The sequence below is a fragment of the Loxodonta africana genome, chromosome 1, assembly GCF_030014295.1.
Source record: "Loxodonta africana isolate mLoxAfr1 chromosome 1, mLoxAfr1.hap2, whole genome shotgun sequence".
Taxonomy (NCBI): Eukaryota; Metazoa; Chordata; class Mammalia; order Proboscidea; family Elephantidae; genus Loxodonta; species Loxodonta africana.
In genome coordinates, this window is record NC_087342.1 from 235849041 (window position 1) to 235870345 (window position 21305).

The 21305-nt window shown below is 39.9% G+C and overlaps 1 protein-coding gene across 1 annotated transcript in view; it reads right to left on the bottom strand.

Annotated features, from left to right (window-relative positions):
- Positions 1-6865: 6865 nt before the first annotated feature.
- Positions 6866-21305, bottom strand: part of PDE10A (phosphodiesterase 10A) — a 114167-nt gene continuing 99727 nt past the window's right edge. The window contains exons 16-19 of the mRNA XM_023559358.2: positions 18513-18624; positions 16147-16227; positions 12169-12257; positions 6866-7416 (exon numbers count right to left, since the gene is read on the bottom strand). Coding sequence (XP_023415126.2) covers positions 7299-7416; positions 12169-12257; positions 16147-16227; positions 18513-18624 — 400 coding nt within the window. The 3' untranslated portion in view covers positions 6866-7298. The remainder of the gene's footprint in view (positions 7417-12168; positions 12258-16146; positions 16228-18512; positions 18625-21305) is intronic.

The window sequence follows — 21305 nt, forward strand, 5'->3', positions numbered from 1 at the left end:
AGCAGCGGCAAAGGGACGAACGAACTCTGGTGAGATGGGGATGCCAAGCGCAAACCACTGAAATGTCAAACCCTGTCTTCAACGTCTCGTTTCCCTTCCCTAAGCTCCTTCCAGTCCCGGGCTGGTGTAAAAGGTTAATGTGCTCAGCTGCTAACCGAAGGTTGGAGGTTTGAGGCCACCCTGTGGTGCCTTGGAAAAACAGCCTGGTGACTGACTTCTGAAAAACTAGCCACTGAAAATCCTGTGGAGCACAATTCTACCCGGATGCACGAGGAGTTGCCGTTAAGTCTGGGTCGACTTCACAGCAACCGTGTTTTTTGAAGCTCCTGGGAGCAGTAAGTGCGCAGTAAGTACTTGTTGAATAAATGTTGGTTGATAAGTGTCACTTTGGGGGATTTCTTTTGCTTGAAGACATGGATGTGATGGAGAAATATTACACTTCTCAAAGCTCTTGAGTTACATTATGAGTACTGGAAAAAATCAAATGTGTATAATTATGATAAAGATTCAAATTCAGATCAATTTTTCTGAGTGCCAATCTGTAATTTGAATTAGCAAATAACTTTATGGATATATTAGCTCATAAAATTTATTTTTGACACAGTAAACATTCAGTTTCATGGGAAATGAATACTTAGCAGTCTTGTCTACCATATGTACAATGAGGTGCTTTCCAAAAGTACCCCGTCAGTGATAGCTGGGCGGGGGAGGAATTCCATTAGGGGTATCTACATTTACCGTCTAGTTTACCAGCTGTGGACACTCATGTTGAACAATGCGGCAGGTCCTCATTCCAGTAAACGCTGATTTATTCTGATTCCCAAATTTAGCTCTAATATCGTTAAGGTTAGGGAGCGTCTGGGCATAGAATCGAACTATAACTCTTGAGTCTTAAACTTTTGTCATTTGCCTGCTGATCTGATGGCAAGCAGACAACGCCAAATAAAAACGCAACTTCTTCAAGCCGAGTTTTAAACGTAAAACCAAGAGTGTACATACCCATTGCTGTATGTAGATCACGTGAGGCTTTAGCCTAGAAACTTCTCTTTATTACAGCAGGAAAAAGCCCACACCACACACACACACACACGGATCATTGCTTCCTTCCCTACATTTGTTTAATTTGGATTGTTGCTGGAAAGATCTGACGGCAGGCAAGCTGTTTGAGGAGGGGTAAGGTTTTTTTTTTTTTTTAAGGTAAGCGCTTCGAGTGCCATGAGCTTTGCACTCTGAAGCAGTGGTTTCAAAAAGTTTCCTGAAACAATCTCTGAATCTTTGAAATTACACAACAATGCTAACAAACCACCTGATAAAATTTATGACCTCTCGTCCTTTCTCGGAGAACATATACCACATCAGTCCAATGTTGACTGCATGTCTTATATGCAAACAAATCTTGGACTGTTTTAAAGTCAACTTTTTCAAATGCCACTGCGACTGCTGCTTAATATACTGAATGTCCCTGATCTCGCCCGCCCCCCCCCACATGAATGAGAGCAAATGATAAACGTGAAAGGTGGTATTTTAAAAAGTCTGTATTCAATTATTCACACCAAAGGATATCCATTAAAATTATGAACATTTCTAAATATATTTTATGTATCATACATATATATACTTTATATGTATAATTACATATTGACAAAAAATCTGTGGCTGCTTTAAGCGTGTAAGTAAAACAAAGATAGATTTTGCAATATAACATCCATATATGCATATATACTGGCTGCTTGATTTATGAATTTATTTACAACTTGCCTAAGTTATAATAAATGATTACTGTTCTATTATACAAACATAACAGTAAAGGTTTCTTTTAAATACAAAGACTGCAAATGAATACATGAAAAGATTACACACATGTACAATATTTATAATTTAGAAATGCAAAGTTAAGACCTCTTTAAATTATTGCCCTTATGCACGTTACAAAGATTTTTATATGTCACACACATAAAATCACCTTTTTAAATTAACCAACTCAGAAACTATACTCAAGTTGGATGCTGTTAACTTGGGACTCTTTCTCCTTCCACAAGGCTGTTGGCCAGGACTGTGCCGGGGACTCACTGCTCTGTGGGCCCACCTGTCAGGAGCTCGCACTTGGACGCACGCGGCCTGTGTCCACCCCAGCACAGTTTTTAGTCAGCAAGGAGCTTTTCACCAGCGAACTCTTGGCGCCCTAGCTAGGAGGGACATAGGACATGGCTTTTGTTAACGCCGGTAAGTGAGGAAGGTCATCTTTGCTTTTCAGAAAGAGTTAAGATGCTGCCTTTCTACGAATTTTGGTAACTGTTTCACAGTGTTTTGGGCAAGTACTTTATTTCGGACGGGTCAGTGGGTCTGGTGAGTAGGTAGGGACATTGGACAGAAACACGTCCTTCCCATGGATAAATCCATTGTACTTTCAACGTGAACACGAGATGAAGACGTGGTGTGTACACCTCACAGCGGGTCACATGGGGAAAGGCACTCCTGTGTTAGCCATGCACAGGGGCTGTTTCAGAGAGCGCAGGCCTGGGGATGGAGGTGACCACAGAAACACAAGGGCGCAATGCCCGGGAGAACACTAACACAGTATTTTAGGTGGGCTAGAGTACTAGATAATACACTTGTAAAAGTGAACTCACAATAGGAATGAAAACTTTCCACCTATACTTCTGTAAATACACACTACCTCAAAAATATTCACTGAAAACCAGCGTGTGTAAGACCAGCATCTCTACGGGGCTGCTCTCCGGTCTGGCCGGTCAGGTCCCACCGGTCCTGGCACCTCAGCGGCTTTCTGCGTGGGCAGCTCCCTTTGCTGAGCGGCTGGGAGGAGCAGTCAGGGCGCAGGAGGAACATCCTGACAAGCATACATTCCACCGTGAGGCTAAGGAGACAGGTGGCTAGGTTCCAGGCAAGACAGGAAGGCATCTTTGGGTTTCAAGCATGTTTCCTGGGAAACATTAATGTCTTTCACTTCGTTCCAGCTTCTTAATTTAGAACCCTAAGGCCACCACAGAAACCTTTTTTTTCTTTTAGACAGATTTTTCTTTCCTTTTTGCTATTTTTTTTATCATCACAAATGCATCTGATGCTTTAGACAACCAAAATATCAAGTTAAAAAAAGAAAACAAAAATGCGTGCACTGCCTTGGGTATCATTAGTTTAAACTTAGAGAAGTGTTGAAAGAAGTAAGCGAAATCTGTGTCAGGATAAATAATTACGTAAATGTGAAACTGTACAGCCTTGTACTACCCACAAGCATGGGGGATGGCCCGTAGCATACTCAGCTAATTTACAATTTACAGGGAATTTAAGTCAGACTAATCCTTGCAACAGAAGGGCTACACTAAAGTGACTAAATGAATAGTGTTTAAAGAACTAAACCCTAAGTAAAATCAGCAAAAGTATAGAAAGCAAAGAGGTGTTTGAAATATATAAAGACAAAAGTGATTTCCAAAGTTGAAGTCCTGCTTGTGTACCTGGAAGCCAACAAAATCACATATCACATTAGAATCAGTGTCACAGTTCTTCGAAGTTCTTGCAAAAAAGGTGGAGTCTGAGCTATCGGTCACAGTCACCAGGAGTGTAATCCAGTAGCCGAAGGAAGGGCCCTACTCATCCAGCGTGATACCATTAACCAGGGATATGCCCTTTACCTGCTTCCAACCGTAGTGAAGCAAGAACAGCAAATAACAAAGAAGATTGCAGTGTTTAAAATAAAGGCACAGGCCAAGGCAAGGGGATTAATTAAGTGCTATGAAAGCTCAAACCTTAATGTTAACGGACCACAAACAATACCCCAAACTAAATCTATTTAAAAATGCAGGTGTCTAAGGGTTTGTGCATCTGTGTATCATGTTCAAATATACCTGGCGTGCTTGCACATACCAACAGTGCAAAATTAACTGAGATTGACTGTACAAAATGAAAAAAATACATATTTAAAAAGCATGCTGCAAGGAGGAAACCTACATGGAACACATCTAGCTGCCAATTATTTCAGTTTTTGCTGTTGTGAAAACGAGTCACTTTGGGTACCAAGAATGCCATCTGCACAAATCCTTTTTCATGGCGAGTGGAGTCGGCAACAAGGACAATTATATCGAGTGCTTCAACTCGGCCTCTTTCCCGAGACTAGTTTCTCCTGCGCTTCTTGGAAATAGCTCCACCTGGTAAATGCACCTCGCTTCCCGCGTGGTAGAAGGAGCTTTGGTGAGGGATTAGTTTCCACGTACGTTACATCTCCTTTTAAGTTTTTCTACTTAATTAATTCACAGAGTCAACTACTAATTAACGAGCCGCTTGCATATCTTGTGATTTAATTCCACTGCCCTGGTTCAAGATTTCATGTTGTTGGTGTACGTTTACAGTTTTGAGAAAATTTAAAGTTAAAAAAATGTATCCACAATGTCTGGAAAGACAATGGGATAATTGCATGTAACAATAAGACGTTGTCTATTATAAATCAACATAGCCAATGTAAATTTCTGCACACCTAACATTCTACATATATTCATAGTGGGTTTCCACATTTATACCGGACAAGGAAAAACTGACCCAACATAACACCTGAATTCGAAACTCTCAGCAATAAAAATCACATTGCCCTTTTAAGAAAAGATCTTGAAGAAGGACAAGAAACAATTCAAAAATTAGTATGCTAAATATATCTGCCCAAGTACAAAATATCCCGTCTGCATTATTTCCCAAAACAGATTATTAACTGAATATCATGGTATTCTGAACCCTTTTATTTTAGGTTCATCTATGATTCCTAAGCAAATCTGATACATGGAAAAGGCAATAGTAACAGTTGACATGAGATGATAGTCCTTTGTTCCAACTTTGCTTCTATTATGACAATATTTCACAAGAAATCAACCAACCAACCAACAAATCCATGTACATTTCTTTGGGAAACTGTTCAAAGTACAGGTCACATAATACAATACACTTGGCTATCTCAAATTAGAATTTTCTGTAATAACAGAATAGCAACCTTAAAATACACACATAGCCACAAAACCCCCTGTCCCCCCCACACACGATTGTGTTCTATATCAAAGGCGGAATGCATGCATTCTGTAAAATTCTTTTAATTAAACAACAGTTTTAAATGATGTCCTCGCCGCCCCTCCCCCGCCCCCACCCTGGATGATTTAGTCTCCGGAATAAATCAGGCGACTAAATTAACTGTTGGGACAGAAGCTGAATTCTGTGTGGTACAGTTTCTTAAAATTGGATGTGTGAAAATACACTGCTTTTTTAGAATTTGATTCTATGAATACACTGACATTAGTTAGCTCCTTATCAGACAATATACCTTTCCCAACGTGAAAATTACTGTTTTTGAAGAATAGGGCTGATTTCTAATTTTTATACTTGTTACTTCTCTCTGTATCATAAATACGTAAATATTTGTATACACATGTGTGTATATATACATATGTATGTATATACATATATATAATGTTTGTGGTATGTGCGTACTTATGTGTGTGTGTGCATGTGTGTGTGTGTGTGTCTCCATCATGTTACCCCTCGCTTTCAGCTATTACATTTTCCCTCATCCTGTGTAATTACAATAGCAAATGAAGTCCTATGTAGGGAAGATGGCAACTTTCAGAAGCCCTTAAGTCAATTAAACACATAGTGTTAACTGTAAAATAAGAACTATGTTCATGTATAGCTAACTCTGCTACAACATATATAAAACATGTTGTAAAAACATCTGATTTAAATGTTTTTGCAAAAGCCAAGCTTATATGAATAATAATGCATACAGTAATGAATATGTAAAAGAATATTTTTAAAACACATTTTATTAAAAGCAATGTTCTCCTGCCTGGTGAACCAGCTAATGTTGTGAGACTCTGTCTAATTTCCGGGCTCACATAAACTGCAGGTTAAGCGGTTACTGTGTCAAGGTGCTAAGAATCTTTAAAGCATTAATGTGCACCAGGACTGACAGGCTTATAATCCTGGGTAAGGGGTTCAAAGTATTACTTTTGTATATTTGTTCAAAACATTTCAATGTACAGCAATATTAGTCAACCAAAATGTTAAACAGAAGAAACTGTCCAAACCATGGGCCTCAATGCCCACATTTGATCTGGGACAAGAGTAACAGAGTAGGGAAACAGGATATGAGGTAACCGCACTGCTACGCTCTTCTCTTTCCGTGCCAAGGACAGAAAGCTTATGAAATACGACTAAGTACACTGAGAAACGGGCGGAGGGAGACGGAAGCAGTGGATCAAAGTAAAATCTTATCCTTTACTTTGATTTTAAGGGAAAATGTATGTTATTTTAATTGATTTTTAGAATAAACCTTGCATTTTGGAAGTGAATTAAAATTTTGCAGTGACACTGAAAGTGAAAATATAAAGGAATCATTAACAAAAGTTCACATTTTACATCACCAAGGCCAGTCTGTTAAAATGAAATTGTATGTCTTGCTTTCAGTTTGTTCTTTATGCAAAGGGACCAGTAAATTTCCCAGGACTATAATGACGGGAAAAACTTAAAAAAAAAAAAAAAAAATTCTTTGACGTCTTTGCAATTGGTCCTTGACGCTCTGAGATGTATTACAATGAACACCTGCATCTCCTAAGGATGGAAAGTCCATCTCCTTTAGCGGTAGGTTCATCCCCTGGAACCCTTTTGTATAAACTCAAAGAACATGCTTAGTCCTCCTAACGTTTAATTCATGAAACAAGAATTTGACTTGCTTCCCACCACTGATTGCAGAAAGACACTTCTCACACGGGTAACCTCAGTGACCTCTCCCGAGGTTGTCTGCTGCTATTATTCAAATTAATTACAAGAAGGTCGCACACCAACATTCACAATGGTAATGTGTAAAAATTCCTATTTATAACCAACAACACCGAAGCAACATTGGTGTTACAGCCAAAGTATAATATCATAATAGTACCATTTTAAATCCTCACTAGAAAGACACAGTGGAAAAGTACCCCCTTCCGAACAATCATTGTCCGTTTCCGTTAAGGCCTCAGCAATAGCAGCCTGTTAGAAAAGGCCGGTTCACAGGTCACACGGAGCTAGCACGGCCAGCCGTTTCCGGAGCACATGGGTGGCCAGGTGTTGATGGTGCAGAGTTCACTCCAGGAGAGGCGGCCGAGGTCATCTGGGTGAGACATTTACTTGGTGTTACCTTCTTGAGTACATGTGCCTCCCAGTTACCAGATGTAGGTTTTCTCCCCCACGGAAATAAAAGGAAAAAAAAAGTAAAAGAAGCAAGATGAGGGCTGCTGGGTGAAACCGCTCATCACGGCCATCCGCCATCAGTCCTCAGGGGCCACGAGCTTCTCGGTGGCGTGCTCGGGGGCCACCGGCTGTGACACGATCCATATGGGGCTCTCCTCTCCTCGGATGACTTTCTCCCACTGACTGAGATTGTCCCTGGGGAGAAAAGGTGCCGTTGTAGGTAGGTTACAAAAGCACTTCTTGGCTCTGTCTCAAAAATTCACTAGAGTTTGGTGGCTTTCTTTAGTGTCCTAGTGACTCTGACGATAACTGTGTGATGCCCTCAGGTGGCTCTCATGACAAAAAACCAGCCCCTGGATTTTCCCCTGCAGCCTTAGTTTCCCCAGGAAAGAGCCCCTGGGCCACAAAGGCACCTGGGGTTGTAGGTGGATCGGGGGGAGGCGCACTAGCTCAGGGCTCTAGGCTACAAGGGCAAAAGCAATGGTGGAGCACACAGTGTATCTGTTATGGCTTGAAGTGTGTCCCTGAAAATGTGGGTTGTAAATCCTATCCCCTGTACCTGTGATTGGGAGCCCTGGGGGTGCTGTGGTTAAGAGCTCGGCTGCTAACCAAGAGGTTGGCAGTTCGAATCCACCAGCCACTCCTCGGAAACTCTATGGGGCCATTCTACTCTGTCCTGTAGGTTCACTGTGAATTGGAGTGGACTGGATGGCAATGGGCTTTTTTTTTGTATACCTGTGGTTATAATCCCTTTTGGGAATGGGTTTTCTTTGTTATGCTAATGAGACAGGATTAGTGTAGGGTGTGTCTTGAGTCAATCTCTCTTGAGATCTAAAAGGAGCAGATAAAGCAATGATGGGAGCAGGAATGGAGGAATAGAGGTGCTAAGCCACATAAAGATCACCAAGGAGCAGCTCAAAACGGACAAGGACCTTCCCCCAGAGCCAAAAGGGAGAGAAAGCCTTCCCCTGGAGCTGACACCCTGAATTCAGGCTTTTTTTTTTAATGTGAGGATGTGGTTCAGACAAGTGCAGGGAAGCAAGGTGGCATCAAATCTGCCAAATTCTTAAGCTTTCGAGGTAAAGGGAGTCCATAACCCAGCCCAATGGTGATAATCACAACATTCATTCTGCTGGATTCTCAATACTTGCAGGAAACACAGAGAATTCCTGAATAGGAAAGGGCTTTTGAACATTGCCTAGGATTTTTTTTTTTTTAACATACGTGTTCTTTGGATTTAGACTGATATTCCAGTCTAAAACCAAAGAATGTGTTGTTTAAAAAAAAAAAAAAAAAGGGTAGTTGCAGCAGCAGAACTGTCAGAAATTCAGGCTGGATGGATTCAGAAGAGGACGTAGAAGGGGGGATCTCATGGATTGAATTGTGTCCCCCAAAATATCTGTCAACTTGGCGAGGCCATGATTCCCAGTATTGCGTGACTGTCTACCATTCTGTCATCTGATGTGATGTCCCTGTGCTGTAAATCCTACCACTATGACGTAAGGAGATGGACTAGTGGCAGTTATACTGATGAGGTCTACAAGATTAGATAGAGTCTTAAGCCAATCTCCTTTGCAATATAAAACAGAGAAGGAAGCAGAGAAACATGAGGACCTCATACTACTCAGACAGATGCACCACGAGCAGAGCTTGTCTTTTGGACCCAGGGTTCCCATGCAGAGAAGCTCCTAGTCTAGGGGAAGACTGATGAGAAGGACCTTCCTCCAGAGCCGGCAGAGACAGAAAGCCTTCCCCTGGAGCTGACACCCTGAATTTGGACTTGTAGCCTACTAGACTGTGAGAGAATAAATTTCTCTTTGTTAAAGCCATTCACTTGTGGTATTTCTGTTATGGCAGCACTAGAGGACCAAGACAAGGGATATCATTGCTGATGTCAGAAGGATCCTGGCTGAAAGCAAAGTATACCAGAAAGATGTTTACCTGTATTTTACTGACTATGTAAAGGCATTAGTCTGTGTGGATCATGACAAATTATGGATAACATTGTGAAGAATGGGATTTCCAGAACACTTAATTGTGCTCATGAGGAACCTGTACTTAGACCAAAAGGCAGTTGTTCAAACAGAATAAGGGGACACTGTGTGGTTAAAGTCAGGAAAGGTGTGCATCAGGGTTACATCCTTTCACCATACTTATTCAATTTGTATGCTGAGCAAATAATATAAGAAGCTGGACTATATGAAGAAGAACACAGCATCAGGATTGTAGGAAGACTCATTAACAACCTTGGATATGCAGATGACACAACCTTGCTTACTGAAAGCTAAGCAGACTCGAAGCACTTACTGATGAAGAAACATAAAGCCTTCAGTTTGGATTATACTTCAACATGAAGAAAAGAAAAATCCTCACACCTGGACTGATAAGCAACATCATGATACACAGAAAAAATATTCAAGTTGTCAAGGATTTCGTTTCACTTGGATCCACAATCAACACCCATGGAAGCAGCAGTCAAGAAATCAAACGATGTATTGCATTGGGCAAATCTGCTGCAAAAGACCTCTTAAAAGTATTAAAAAGCAAATATGTCACTTTGAGGACTAAGGTGCGCCTGACTCAAGCTACAGTGTTTTCAATTGGCTCATATGCATTTGAAAGCTGGACAATGAATAAGGAAGACCAAAGAAGAATTGATACGTTTAAATTATGGTGTTGGTAAAAAATACTGACTATACCATGGACTGATGGAAGAACGAACAAATCTGTTTCGAAGGACAGTCAGGATGCTCCTTAGAAGCGAAGATGGCGAGACCTTGTCTCATGTACTTTGGACATGTCATCAGGAGGGACCATTCCCTGGAGAAGGACATCATGCTTGGTAAAGTAGAGGGTCAACGAAAGACAGGAAGATTCTCAATGAGATTGATTGACACAGTGGCTGCAACAATGAGCTCAAGCATAGCAATGACTGTGACAATGGCGTAGGACTGGGCAGTGTTTAGTTCAGTTGTATGTAGGGTCTCTATGAGTGGGAACCGACTCAATGGCACCTAACAACAACAGATTAATATCCTAATTTCTCTTCAGTGGTGCACTCCTTTTTACAACCTGATTCTTTCAAGAATGAGTCCCAGCTCACCCTTCATGTTGCCAATGATGACTTAGCCACTTACATAATACCCATTGCCATCCAGTTGATTTCAACTCCACAGGAATGCTATAGGTCAGAGTAGAACTGCCCCTTAGTGTTTCCAAGGAGCAGCTGGGAGATTCTAACTGCTGACCTTTTGGTTAGCAGTAGAGCTCTTAACCACTGTGCCACCAGGGCTCCTATGTAATAAGATATCTGAATTAATTATGACCTAAAACCAAAACCAAACCCATTGCCATTGAGTCAATTCTGACTCCTACTGATCCTATGGGACAGAGTAGAACTGCCCCATAGGATTTCCAGGGTTATAACCTTTACGGAAACAGACTGCCACATCTTTCTCCCACGGAATGACTGGTGGGTTTTGAACTGCCAACCTTTTCGTTAGCAGCCAAGCACTTACCCACTTTACCATCAGGGCTCCTAAATTATGGTCTAAACCAAAATCGATCTAGGGAGAGCAAAATTTGATCTTTTCATTTCCAAAGGCATGAAGAGTTACAGTAAAGATTTTGTACTATAACTGAAAATATTTTTCTTTTATGAAATACTTATTATTTTAATAAACTAAACCAGTGATTAAGATTACTTATGGCAAAACAAAATCAATTGGGATGTTAAATTCATCTCTTCAAGAGTAGAGAGGAAGCAGATACAATCCCTTAAATGGTAAAAAAAAGAGGGAAAAAAATCCAAGGTCTTTTTTTTTTTTTAATATTCTTGTTTGTTGGGTTTTTTTGTTTGTTTCCTTTAAAAAAAAATTCATAAAATAAGTTATAACAGCAGAAGATGGGAGTATTTAGGTTTTTGGTTCGTGTTTAAAACTCTCTGCTCTTTCCTCATTATCCTAAGGCACAAACATGCCAACCCAAGTGTGGTCACTGCCAAGAAGCTACAAAGACCCCCGCCCCCAACACCGTGCAATTCACCTGGGGAAAAATCACACAGCAGCTCTTCTCACTGCCCTCTTGCCTTCCCCAGAGGGGAATTCTTTTAAAAATAAAATCTAAAAAGTTTTTCAACCCTCTAGATGAGCCCAATCCTCAAAAAAAAGAGCTAGTGCAGGTAACAGCCATTAAATCTTAAATATCATTTTAGAAGAAACTAAAACTGAAAGAGGAAGGGGATCCCTTGGAGTTCCTCCTGCTCACATATAAGCAATAAGCTGTGTGATCTAACCAGGGCTTCCACCCCCAGATGTACTGAATCAGAATCTACAGTTTAACAAGATTCCCAGGTGATTCTTAAGTATAACTTCCTGGGAACTTGTTAGAAATGCAAATTCTCAGCAGGGGTTTGAACAGGAATGAACCAGCTCAAAGCCTTGGATTTAAGAAAATTTTTTTTTTTTTTTTACTAATAGGTTTTGTTTTTTTTTTACTAATAGGTTTTGTTACTAACAGGTGCACTGGTGGCACGGTGGTTTACGTGTTTGGCTGCTAACCAAAAGGTGGGCAGTTTGAATCTACCAGATGCTCCTTGGAAGCCATATGGGGCAGCTCTACTCTACCCTATGGGGTCTCTATGAGTCAGAATCAACTCCACGGCAAGCTTTTTTTTTTTTCCCCACTAATAAGCACCACTGAGCAGAACTACTGCCCTAAAAACACCAGGAAGCAGGGCTCGCTCTGACTCTTCCTGCTCCACTTTTGGTGAACGAATGACTTTATGAATGCTCTCGGCACATGCTTGGTACCTAGGAGACACAGTCCATAGAGTTATGGTATTTACTGTAAACTACACACCTTGACAGAGTGACAAATCCCACACCAAGTCTCAGCGGTTTTTGTTTGTTTTTTAAATAGTGTTACAGACTGAACAGCTTCACAGACCTGCAGGCTTTAAGGAGTGGCTCCGTGGGCGGGAGGATCTGGTACAGAGTGGTGTAGCAGGGGATGGCCACAGCATTGTAGAATCCAAGCTGCCTCCGCGCGCAGACAAGCAGGAAACAAGAGCGCACGTTAGCAATTCTCAAGGCACTGACATTTCCCACGTGAATCTTCTGGAGGCTTCTGAAGCCTGACTGTACCACTGAAGGTTCTACTTCTGCTGTATGTGATATGTGGACTCAATGAGAACTGCTCTAGAGTGCATTTAGAGTGCATTAAAATATGCTCTAGAAATGGAACATACAACAATCGAAACCTACAATAAATGTTAACATCCGCTGAAATCCCAAACCCATGTCGAACATTAATGAGTCTATTTATTTACTCTATTTATTCAAAGTTAAGTCCTGTTCTTACCTCTGGCCTAATCTAGGGCTGTACCCTAAACACTTCACCAAAATCAACCTGCCATTCTTCCACACGATGACTTTTTTCCAATTCAGTATCTCAAGAGTTACCGCGGTGGTGTTTCGTTTTGTTTGGAATCCTCGGGTTCCAGTCCTTTGGTTAGTCTCCTGAGACTTTTATTCTGCCCCCCCGCCCACCTCTTTTGGAACCACAATGAATCTCATTAATTTTATTGTAGGTCTCTCAGGCCACAGTTCTGTCAGGTTCCATAGTTGTTGAATTCACATATTTTGGAGTTAATCTGCGATACTTTAAAAAATATATTTCAAAACACTTTATTAGGTATTTTGGTCCACTCTGCAAATAAGGCTGCTAGCTTAGCCTGGCCTACCGAAGGCCAGATTTGAAAGGGCACCCAGACAGGAAGCACAGATGGTGGAGCGATGACTAACTGTCCACAGCTTGACAACATGTACAAGCAGAAACGAGGTCCCTCCCTTTGGTGACCCCGAGCATGGCTTACTAGTTTCCTTAAGAGACTGAACTCCAAAGAGACTCATCAAAGGACACAGGAAAATCCAAACTACTTGGTTCCTTTCTCCTGTCTAAACTATCTTCATAGTATCTCACTAGAACAATGCCGACTCATTTCACCCTTTGACTTTATGGCCTATCCAGAGATTTCATCTTAGTATTTAGCAGATGCCATGGGGCAGAAGACCCCAACAAACTAATTAGTTATTGGAAAGCAGGGTATTTTATCATTATGGCAAAGAATAATTTCACAGTAACCAACAATTGAGAAGCTAAATGCTTGGTAAAATATTAGCTGTTCACAGAAATGTTTTATTTAAAAATGGCAGCATAAATAAAAATGGAATTTTGGCAAAAAATAAGCAATTTTAAAACAGCTGCTTTCTTAATTAAAAAACACTAAAACAGAACCCTCACTCTGAAGGTATGAAAGAGGAATTCACAACTATCTTCAGTGATACACCAAAATAAATTCCATGTGATTTCACAAATTGTTAATCATGTAAACCAATGAAATATTAAAAAAATTAATTTCTATATAGGTAAATGTTTATATTATCTCAGCATGAAAAAGGACTTTTAAAATATGACTACATGTTTGAAAGAAGTTCCACAAACAATATTAAAAAGCAAATAAACTGCAAAATATATATGCTATATGCATGACAGCTGTCCCAGGTACACTTTCAAAAGAAAAAGGAAAAATGAGAAGTGATCTGCTAATTATTCATATTTAAAACATGAAAAGAGAAAAAGCTCAACACATGGTATTTGGCAATTATTTCTGATTAATGGAGAGAGTACAAAGCAAAAAGAGATTTGGTTCACAAACTAGTCCAATAAAATTTAAAACTGGAATTCACTACGAAATGAACATATAGCTAGCTGCTAACCAAAAGGTTGGCAGTTCAAACCCACCTAGTGGCTTCATGGGAAAAAGACCTGGTGACCTGCTTCTTTAAAGATTACAGCCTAGAAGACCCTATGGCGCAGTTCTACTCTGTCACATGGGGTCACTAGGAGTTGAAATCAACTCAACAGCACCAAACAACAACTATTTGGTGGTTTCTTATTAAAATAAAAGTGAAAAATTACTCCCAAATATTTGATTTAACGCTTTCTTAAGTTATATCTATTTTTCTTTAACTACATGCTGATTAAATAAAATATGCAGATGTAATAAAAATGTATACGGTTATTAAAAAAAGATATGAATAGAATGCCACACTTAAAGGCACATACCCACACATACAAACAAAGCTTACTGAGATGTAAAACGTGCAAAATGCTTATATTCATGGGAAGAATATTCCATTTGTCTTATTATACTCAATATTCTGTTATATTACAAAATAAGTGGTAGTACTTTATCATCTCCTATAAATTTTCCATGGCTCGTTATAATTTTTGAATATCTCCCACATTAATCTACAAATTGCTAATTGAAATAAAAAACCTATTTTGAAGCTTTTAAATGTAATTATTAGTAACTTTCAATTTAGTATGATATTGGCGTATATAGTAGATGAGTCAAGTGTATTACAGGCAGTCCCTGGGTTATGGATGTCCAACTTTCAGGCAAGTAGTACTTAAGAACAGACTGCCATAAAGCCTACTAAAAATTTGAGTTAAATACAATGGTTTGTAATAAAGAATGCACACACCATTTTGTGACACTCACGAAAACATCGTACAGTTTGAGAGTGTTTAAGTATATCATACGCATATCCACTGTCTTTGAGTTGATTCCGACTTACAGAGACCCTATAGGACAGAGCAGAACTGCCCCATGGGGTTTCCAAGGATGTAAATCTTTATGGAAGCAGACTGCCACAACTTCCTCCTGCTGAGCAGCTGGTGGGTTCGAACTGCTGACCTTTCAGTTAGCAGCTGAGAGCTTTAACCACTGTGCCACCAGGGCTCCTTTTTATATACATAAAAAGGTAAAATATATACTATATACTAAGACAAACATTTGACGCTAAATAAGAACCAGATGTATCTGTCCCACTTACCTACAACTTAAAGACAGAGTTAGGGATGGTTCTTATTTATAACCTGGGGACTGCTTGTATAGAGTTATATATTAAATTTCTTACGGAAGACTTCCATTCATGTTTCATTTGCACTCACTGATCAACTACAGTGCATTCTGAGATTGCTCTACATGCCCTGAACAAACAATGAGCAGTGCCAGATTACAGAAAGAGTCTAGGTTTTATGGTTAGACAGACTTGGTTGGGTCCTTGGCCTTTATTAGTTGTGTGACCCTGAGTAAATTGTTTAACCTTCCCAGGACTTCATCAGGAGCCCTGGTGGTGCAGTGGGTAAAGTGACTGGCTGTTAACCAAAAGGTGGCCAGTTCAAAACCACCAGGGGCTCCGCAGGAGAAAATGTGGCAATCTGCTTCCATAAAGATTTCCAGCCTTGGGAACTCTATGTGGTTGCTATGAGTTGGAATGGACTCAATGGCAGTGGATTTGGTTTTTTTGGAGGGACTTCATTGCAATTACATCTCTAGAAAGAAGTAATGACAAAGACAGTTGAAAATTCTTTCAATCCAAACAACTAGGATCTCCTAACTTCAGTCTTACCAGCCCCAACTCCATCTAAATGGCGAAGGGCTCAGTTGCTCTACACACAGATCATTAAATCCTTCCTGGCTACAACCCAGCCTCATAGTTTCCTGGTTTAGCTTTTGGCTTTGGGAACCAAATCAGATGTGATAGCTGGCACTCCTGCACAAATCAAAAAGGCCACATTCCTCAGACTCTACGTTCCCTTCAACACAAAGGAGATACCTAAGAGCGTCTTCCCAAGTGAAGGACCATCTGATGGATGGTGATTTGAGGATAAAGGGATGTTCTTTTTAGTTCTCAGCCCCCTACGGGATGAATTGCTATAGTTTCTGCATTAATCGCCAGACCTGGAACGGCCCATCCTTGTACACAAGTCACATTATTCATATATAGCTTAAAAAAAAAAAAATAGCTCTATGACCGCCTTAAAATATTTAATTTTGAGCAAGATAATTCATACTTGGCCTTGTGGGACTTCATCTCTTTTGTCTCTGTCCATCATGGGAATAGGCTGTATGCCCAGTTTCTTCATTTCATCACCCTAAGATAAAAGGAGAACAAAATCATACTTTCTCAATTCAAAAACTGTCATAAAATTTTGGTATTAATGAGCTATTTCCTTCATTGATTAATCACCTTTAAAATAATGTTTTTGTTTACTGACCCAAGAAACATGGCATATGAATGAAAAATTGAATGTATCATTGTTGGGTATTTTATCCTGATGTTCTCCTGTCCTGAATGTCCGGAAATCCAGCCATCTCTTCTGATCTCCTTTTGCAGAAGTTAGTAAGAGTTACAAAGACAGGAGATACAATTAGTGACAAGGGGCACTCAAGGCATTTCTCACTTTTCTTCTTCAAGTGGTTTTTCACCTGCACTGAACTGGGTGCAGCCAGGCTCCAGAAAGGCTGCCTGACGGAACCTCTCCCATAAAGTGCCATGGTTTGTTACCGAACTAACCATGGTCGGCTGACATGTGTTGTTGGTAAAGACACAGTATTCCTGGCCGTACAGTGCCATAAAATTGTGGGCTCTGGGCTAAGGAATTTGTATACAATATTTTATTTAATCCTCATGTAATACTACAAGATACATATTGTTATCCATATTTTATAGTTTTTAAAATAATCTTGCTTTTTATTTGTTAAAGTTAAAGCTTCCTATATTTAGGAGATAAGCTGGTAAACCTTGATAATTATATTTCTATTCTGTCTCCTTCCATTTACAGTGAGGTCCTTGAAGACAAGGCCTCTGAGAATGCTAGGATGTTAATAAACTTTTGTTCACTGAATAATACGCAGCATATTAAGTGTAAATACCTGCTTTAAAGATCTGTAATATTTTCATACGTATTTTAGAATACAAATATGGTTGTCAAAGTATGAAATATATCGTAGCTAAGTACAATTATTTTCAAAATAAGCTAGGTTCAGCTCAGTTTTTTCATGTGATATTTGTAGAATGGACTCTACAGTGACTACTTTTAGATACACGTGCAAATTAAGTAGACTGTGATAATAAAGTCAGATATTACAGTTCAAACATGCACATCCGAACAGTCTTTCTAAATGAGTCTGACCGTAACTAGGTTTTGATACACACAATACAAAAAAGAGAAAAGAAAAGGGTGCAAGAGCAAATTACACAATGCATAAGGCATCCTGGAGAAATAACCACCTGAGCGTAAGGTAAAGATCTAGGTTTTCAGGCAACCCAAATTCTTTGCTTTACAGCTATGGAACAATGCAACGTTACAAACCATTTCTACTAAACTTGTAGCCAACCATGTGCTGCCTTTTCTGTCCGTCCTGCTCTGGCTGAGATATACGGTTGGACCATCAACTATGAAGCTACCTGCCTTCCAAATTTACTTGCATTTCTTCAAACCAAATCAGGTACACCTGAAAGTATTTATAGGGTTTTTTTCTTGTTTGATTCCCCATTAAGGAATTTTTGAATATTCAGGGACCCAAGCATTTATGGATTCATTACAACAAGAACAGTAAGAGAATTATTTTCTACTTATGGACAATTCAGAATGCAAGCTGAGGAACACAAAGCACACTACTAATAATTTCGATAATTAAGGAAAGGTTTTAAAGAAATTAATTTGCATGTTTGTTTCACATGTCAGGACTTTCCTGAATTAATACCCCACATATTTTATTAAATGGAGCCGTGGTGGTAGAGGGGTTAAGAGATCAGCTGCTTTAACCAATAGGTTGGCAGTTTGAATCCACCAGCTGCTCCTCGAAGCCCATGGGTTGCTGTGAGTCAGAATGAACTCAACAGCAATGGATTTTATGTGTGTGTTTTATATTCTATTGAACTCATCATGTGCAGTTGGGTTGACAGTTCGGTGAACTTATAACTCCTCGTGTGATATAAAATGATTATCATCTCAAATTCCTCACTGCAGGCCCAGATTGCCCAGGAAACTGTGGGTCCTGCTATATACTTTGTCTAGTGCGTATCTTAAAGACGACCACCGGCAACGCTTGGTGAATACCTGAGCAGATCAGCTGTTAAGTGGGGGAAACTGTTGCACAATTGTTCATTACATTATGTTCCTAAACTATTTCAGTTGAGATCAGAGAATTTACACACATATTCAGGTGAGCTATAACAAGATGCTTGTTCTCACTCGGCATGCTGCATCATTGCTAAATTCTGTCTTACGTGAATATAGTGTTTCTTTTTTAGATAAGTAGCAACATGAGCAACTGAGGTATTGCTGATAAATTGTCCACTTACTTAATTTCTCCTTAAATCTTTTCTGATTTCATGATGCTGTACATGTTCCTATGAAAGTGAAGGACATACCTCAGCCCAAAATTCTGCGTATATGTCATTCGCTGTCAGTTTTGTCACTGGCCACAGTTTTGTCACAGAACAAAGATCACAGGCGGTCATCATCAAGCCAATTACGCGGTCTCTAGAACACAAGCATACAAAACTGGTCAGCTCAGTGTCTGCACATTTATCATGAAAACTAACAGGCCTTCCAGATTTCCAGGAGTAAGATTTAAAGTCTATATCACTGTATGAGGGAGGAAAGGACAGGACTCGTTGGCAGGACATGTAAAGTTGGGTTAGAGAATCAAAGAATCGTAAGGTGCTCGGTCACTCCTATCTCTAGTTCTATGAAAAGAGTGTATTACCTGCTCCTGTGGCCTGAGTACCACTGCGAAAATCACATAGGACGGGCCCCAGCTCTCGCAGTCTAAATACCCTGGTTTGCTTTTACAGCCAGGGACTCGATTTTCATTTCCTTGGAATTTGGGGAATTTAGACTGGGGAGGAGGTTTTAAGAGATAATCTACCCCAAACCTTTCAATCTTTATAAGGAAAATCTGAGGTACCAAGAAATTAAAGAACTTATCCAAAGTGACACTAGCTGTGACAAGGTCAGAGTAGAACCTGGGTGCCCAGCATGCAAAGAAATTGTCAAATGGGTGTTTTGTTTTCTGCTTCTCAGGCATTCCTGTTCCAACTCTAACCTAAATTAAAGGAGTCTGCTTCTTCAGCTGCTTCACATTTATAACTAGGGGCTCCGAGTCCGACTTTTTTTTCTTCAAAAGATGGTTATTACCAACTATATTGGGTTAAATATTTGGTTTAATCTTTCATCCTGAAAAAAATAGTAATGGCTTAAGGAATTCAAACAGACATACACCCCTTATAAGTTCAATGGATTTCAAGAACTTGTGTTGTTCTAGTCATATATGATTACCCTAAATGAAATCTACACTTAACGGAGTAGTAAGCACTAGTTATTAAGGAATTTCAATGCACTAACTGTTACTTTATTAAGCATACTGTGTGATTTTAAAAGACAAATTATCAACACAGATGCAAAACTGTGCAACATGTGAGCAGATGTTATGGTTTCCAACTCATGTCCTAAATTCTGATAAGTCCTAGGAATTCTCTGCTGTTAACCACTCCCTTACTTCTTCTAGGGCCACAGATATTTTCTCTTTGTGAGCAGAGTCCTGAGCCTGCCCTGGCTGGGTACAGAGCATATTAGCAGCATAGAGGTCCCTGGGTGGGGCAAACAGTTAAGCATTTGATTAGTAGCCCAAAGGTTGACAGTTCAAACCCACCCAGGAGGAAACTCGGAAGAAAGGCCTGGCAATCTGCTTCCAAAAGGTCACAGCCTCTAAAACCCTATGGAATACAGTTCTACTCTACACACATGGGGTTGTCATGTCTCGGAATCAACTCAACAGCAAGTAGCAACAACATCTGACTATTTGGTAGGGCTTCTGATTCAGTGGTGCTCCCTAGAGAGAAGATTCCTGGGTACCTGGGAGGCCCTGCTCCTCCTTCCTCACCATCATGTCTTTGATACGAATCAACTGTAGAGTTCTTTTATTTTCCATTAGCCCACTTCCTTTAGCCCATTTGACTAACCAAATTCTCTCTTTTACAACTTTACTTCTCATAAGCACGCATATCAAGAGGGTATCATGCCTCCGCCATGTTGGTTAGACTTATGGATGCCCTTCCTGAAAATCAAAACAGCTGCCACATGAAGGTTCACGTCCCTTAAAATGGTCAGGGAACTAGAAGATTCTCTCTATGAGGTAGTTTGCTAAGCACGTCGGGGTTTAAAGATAGTGTACTTATTTCTTGGTTTGGATTTATAAAGGTATCAGTATATTATCTGTTTTCTCAACAGGTAAACCCAGTTAAACAGAAATAGAACATGGGGAGAAGAGGGAACCCTGTTTATAAATAATTATTTCATTATTAGCTCAATCTAATGAAAAAAATATTTATACACAGAGTAACAGTTTGGACATTTACTGAAAAAAATCAACATTCATTTCCCTTGGCTAAGTATTTTAATAAGTTTTATCTCAAAAATATTTGTAATCTCCTAACTCTGTGAAACAGAATAGAAACGATAATAAACTGGGCATGTGGCATGTGGAAGCAATTTTCTCCCTGGTAAGTGATTCTAGATGAAGCTGCTATGACAGGGTTGGGGTTGGTTATTCAGAAGTAGTTATCATTTGGATTTTGCTCTCAAAATTACTTAGACAAAACTATTTAACAGTAGTTATTTTACCATTAACCAAGATAAATAAATAAGTAAAATAGATTAGAGACCTGGCATTAAATTCCTTTAATAAACATCATTACCCAGTTGTACTAGTAAATACACATCAGTTAGGTGGTCATGATACCTGAGTTAGGCACGGACTGGAGTTAACATTTCATTTCTGCTGTGAATGGAATGGAGGCCCAACTGGTAGAAACACCTAATGTGCATCATGTGTTTTACTAACCAGTCACGAAAGGGCCTGGTTTATGCTGAACACACTCTTGGCGTGATCAGGTGGAAGCCAGTTGCTAAGAACGATCAAGTCAGGGCCCGGCATAGTGTTCACGTTACAGTGATTCTTCCCAAGAACTTCCAGTGTTTGATCCCATTCCTTTATTCCAGAGTTCTGAAGGCCTGGGTGTGATGCGCATGTGAGGAACAAACAGTCCCTGCCCTCATGGTGCTGACGCTCTCATAGGGAGAAGGCGACTGAGCAGGTAAAACATTTCATACAGTAACAAGTGCTATATAGGAGATAAAATAGAGACAACCATGGGAAGATC